Source organism: Protobothrops mucrosquamatus, unplaced genomic scaffold (genome assembly GCF_001527695.2).
Source record: "Protobothrops mucrosquamatus isolate PMUCROS unplaced genomic scaffold, P.Mucros_1.0 scaffold18695, whole genome shotgun sequence".
In the NCBI taxonomy this organism is placed as follows: domain Eukaryota; kingdom Metazoa; phylum Chordata; class Lepidosauria; order Squamata; family Viperidae; genus Protobothrops; species Protobothrops mucrosquamatus.
The window spans coordinates 858-2,920 of NW_015404454.1; the positions used below are offsets into that span (position 1 = coordinate 858).

Genomic DNA, 2,063 nt, shown 5'->3' on the forward strand with positions numbered 1-2,063 from the left:
GGGAGGAATAAAAACCAAACACCCCCACCCCACCCCCACTGCCAATCCTCAACAGAAATGCTCACAACAATGAAAACCTCGGACAGTTGGAAGAGCGCAGCCAGGCGGGTAGGCAAGTGTCTTGCTCGGCTGTGGCTTGGGGGGCACTTTTTTCAGTGCCATTGTAACTTCGAACAGTCACTAAGCGAACTGTTGTAAGTTGAGGACTACCAATACTTTATCACTTTTTTCCTTTTTTTGGGATCATCAAGTTTTTGATACCTTGCTAGGTGACTGGTGGTACTCGGATATTGCCATATCCTAAAAGTGGTACAATGGGTGAAAAGGTTGAAAAGCCCTGGACTAAAGAGTTGGATTATTTTTCGTATTGCTTCTCACAGTCCAGAAGTTCCCATTCTCATTTCTGCTATAGAGGAAGAAAGATTTAAAAAGTTTTCTCTTGAAGAGATGCATCAGGGAGATGCAGCTCCTTCTGCTTGTTGTGGAAGCAATACATATTAAATGTCTGCCTGATCCCATCCCTCCTAGATCAATCATTTTCCAACTCAATACTGGAATACATTCTCAACTGAGCACCTTGTCCAAACTAAATACACTGAGGTGGAGACTGTAAATCCATTGGGGTTTTTGTAGGATTAAGCGTAAGTCACAGAGGATCTGATGTTACACTGTCACATCAGTTTCCTTTTTGAACATTTTTGTAATTTAGCACAATACCCCAAGAGGTTTTCCGTTTCAACATCTTCCAATTCATTACATAACTTCTACTGACCGCTATAAAAAGCTTAACTGTAAAACAATGGCTACTTAAGCCATTCTATTCATAAGGTATCTTCTTTAGCATCACACTTTTTTGATAATTCATATTTAGTGATTAATTCTGCAACTCTTTTGTCAGACTGGCCACAGTTTATTCCCTAGGAAAGAATGAGCCTTGATTCCATGGATGTTAGAGAAAAGGTACTTTTACTAGAGATACCGAGTGCAGCATAAGCAAGGCAAGCTCTGAAGAAAACTGCGCAAAAACCATATATTGAAAGCAATCGCCAATGTCCAAACCCCTTCCCCTGGATAGATCAGTCCAATCCAATCCTGGTCCAATGTTTTAGCAACCTGATGCCTCACCAGCAGATATAATTCCTTTCCCAGGGCTGGTGTCCTTGAGGGTAGGAAGATGGCTCAGTTTGGTACCACTGGCTCCTGTTCATGTCCATACTCCCCAAATTCTTATAACAATCCGCTTCCAGTGCTCTTCCCCTGCCAAATGTCCCCTTCCTCCTAGTTATGGCAGTTGCTAGCGAGCTTCAAAGAAAGCAAAGACAGGCATCTGACATCTTTCGTGATTTATGCCTGGAATGACATTTTGCTAGCTCAGCCCGATGCTTGCTCTCAAAAATTAAACTTTTATAAAGTTTCATTGGGGATTTGGGCTTTTTTTATTATGATCCAATTGGAAATGGGATTAACATGAAGAAAAAAAGATGTTCTTTTTTAAATAAAATGCCATTGGTGGCCTTCAAATGACAGTAGCTAGAAAAATCCACTGCTCATCATTAAAACACCACATGCGTAGCATTTGGTTTCCATTAGTAAATTCATCACTCTGTGGTTTCCAATTGTGAAGGTCAGAGTCAAAAAATTCAGTAGATGTAATTAGGAAATGCATATATTTCAACAACTAAACCTAACAGTTAAACAGATTATCACCCAAATGTATCTGTATATGGAACATTCGCCCATTGCTCCTCTTGAAGATGTTTCCATATTTCACAGATTTATAGGGCTTTTACACTGTGTGGTCCTTTTATGAAGGTTAAGATAACTATTCATAATAAAACCTTTTCCACACACCATACATTTATATGGCTTCTCCCCTGTGTGGATCCTTTTATGGGTGTTAAGATAATTCTTCGTAGAAAAACACTTTCCACATTCAATGCATTTATAAGGCTTCTCCCCTGTGTGAGTCTTTTTATGGCGGGTAAGACTACTAGAGACAGAAAAGCATTTTCCACACTCTATGCATTTATATGGCTTCTCCCCGGTATGTGTCCTACTATGGT

General features: G+C 40.0%; 1 protein-coding gene across 1 annotated transcript; it reads right to left on the reverse strand.

Moving 5' to 3' along the window:
• Positions 1-1,650: 1,650 nt before the first annotated feature.
• Positions 1,651-2,058, reverse strand: LOC107301881 (gastrula zinc finger protein XlCGF62.1-like; the record flags this gene model as incomplete). Its single annotated transcript, XM_015831046.1, has 1 exon — positions 1,651-2,058. A coding segment is annotated over one exon (291 nt), but the record flags the coding sequence as incomplete, so codon positions are not given.
• Positions 2,059-2,063: the final 5 nt, after the last annotated feature.